The sequence below is a fragment of the Pundamilia nyererei genome, unplaced genomic scaffold, assembly GCF_000239375.1.
Source record: "Pundamilia nyererei isolate P.nyererei 1_Seehausen unplaced genomic scaffold, PunNye1.0 scaffold00247, whole genome shotgun sequence".
NCBI classification, from domain to species: Eukaryota; Metazoa; Chordata; class Actinopteri; order Cichliformes; family Cichlidae; genus Pundamilia; species Pundamilia nyererei.
Window position 1 is genome coordinate 779,052 of NW_005187648.1, and position 1,889 is coordinate 780,940.

Consider the following 1,889-nt stretch of genomic DNA (forward strand, 5'->3'; position numbering starts at 1 on the left):
ACATTTCTTAAGAAGTCCAAGTTTCACAGTGAAAACAAAAGGACTTAAACAATAAATTTAAAAACAATATATCTGAAATCTTTTTACTCTCACATATAAAAATGCATATGTATCGCTACAAGCATATGCACATTTATGCACAGGTCACTATTGCAATGCCATGAATTAAAATTCTCTCTATATATAGCATATATTGTATATATAAGCAGAGTTTCAGTTAACATTCTTTGTAATTGTGTTGGCTATGTAATAGTGTAATTTTCTAAACTTATATTTCAACTCGTTTAATAATATAATGTTGACCATGTGAAAGGTTACTTTTAAAGGTTTTTGAATGTATTTATTTTCATTTTCCTGTATAGCATGAAGCAACATGCTTGTTGCTTGGGGAATTTTTTTGCATTTGATGTTGACTGATTCACAAAGTGTTTGCTCTGCTGTTGCTCTAACTAACATGTCGTATGACCAACTTGATAAAAAAGTCAGGTGTCATGTTACTGGGTGGCAGCATTAGAGTTAGTTGTTTAGTTTGTAAGCCCTTTACCTGACCTCTGACCCCGACTCCTGTTTTTGTGATCTGTCAGGTTTCTACATGTACATAGAGACATCAAGGCCAAGGCTGGAGGACGACACAGCCAGACTGTTGTCCCCGACATTCAACTCCAAAAGCTCCTCTGTCAGCAACAACCCCACCTACTGCTTTGCGTTTTATTATCACATGTATGGGAAACATATAGGTGAGAGTGAAGCAGAAATCCACGTGTCACAAGTACACCACGTGATGAATAAAAATAACGTTGAACAGCGCTGCTTCATGTCTTGTAGGAGCTCTGAACGTTTTCCTGCGTCAGAAAGGTCAAGCGGTCACAGATACCCTGGTCTGGAGTCTCACCGGTAACCAAGGAGACCGCTGGCGTCAAGCCAAGGTCAAGATCCACCCAACTACAGCCTTTCAGGTACAGACCACACCAATCCACAGACTCTTTACTGCACACCACCCAACATAACAACTAGCAGCTGTAGAGCAGAGAGCCCTTCTGTAGACACCACGCCACAGCAGCAGCACTGCTCCAGAAAGCATGCTCTGCAGAGCTTAAGAAGAACACTGATCAGTTACAGCAGTCAACACCTATACTAGAGTCAAGTATGTATGTGACTGGAGACAAAGTTCCTAACACGATTCATCACAGCAATGGGTAAAAAAGAGGAGACCAACTTGGGGGTTAGTATCTGGCCCAAAGTTGCCGAATGAATGTGTTTGCATGTTAGTTAGAAGAAAGTGACTGAGTGAATGTGGCATGTTGTGTAGAGTGCTTTGAGTACTCTGGGAGAGTAGAAAAGCGCTCCATAAGAATCAGTCCATTTACCAAGATGCTAGCAGGCAGGGCATACTTGGATCGACATAACCAAGTGGCTGACGTAGTATACAGGAACATCTGTGCCGAGTATGGCCTGGAAGTCCTGAGGGATCGTGGGAAACTTTTATAGAGCTGTCTATATGTTGGCCAGCTAGATGTTTTATTATAGTGCTGGGACTATGAACCACGTAAGGAATATAAAGAAGCAATTCATTACTATTACATATTGTGCTAAGGCAAAATAAGCCACCGTGAATAGATCCAAAATAGAAGTAATGAGCTGGGAAATAAACAGATCCAGGGCTGATCCAGTCTGAATTCTTGATCCCCATCTGCTTTGGATCTGTACCACCATGGAAGTGCCCAGATGTGGTTTGCCTATCCTGTGGAGCCTGTTATACTTGATAGCAGGCAGAGTCACTGCTGTCACTGAGACAGGTGTAGGCGATCTTGAACAGAAAGTATGGGGAAGTTCTGTACTTTAAAAATGTTTAATGGCTGAATCTGTGAAAACACGTCATGTTCAGAGCA

The 1,889-nt window shown here is 41.5% G+C and overlaps 1 protein-coding gene across 1 annotated transcript in view; it reads left to right on the forward strand.

Annotated features, from left to right (window-relative positions):
- Nucleotides 1–477: 477 nt before the first annotated feature.
- LOC102204470 (MAM domain-containing glycosylphosphatidylinositol anchor protein 2-like) overlaps nucleotides 478–1,889 on the forward strand; it is a 5,041-nt gene continuing 3,629 nt past the window's right edge. Inside the window, exons 1-2 of the mRNA XM_005749502.1 lie at nucleotides 478–737; nucleotides 826–956. Coding sequence (XP_005749559.1) covers nucleotides 593–737; nucleotides 826–956 — 276 coding nt within the window. The 5' untranslated portion in view covers nucleotides 478–592. The remainder of the gene's footprint in view (nucleotides 738–825; nucleotides 957–1,889) is intronic.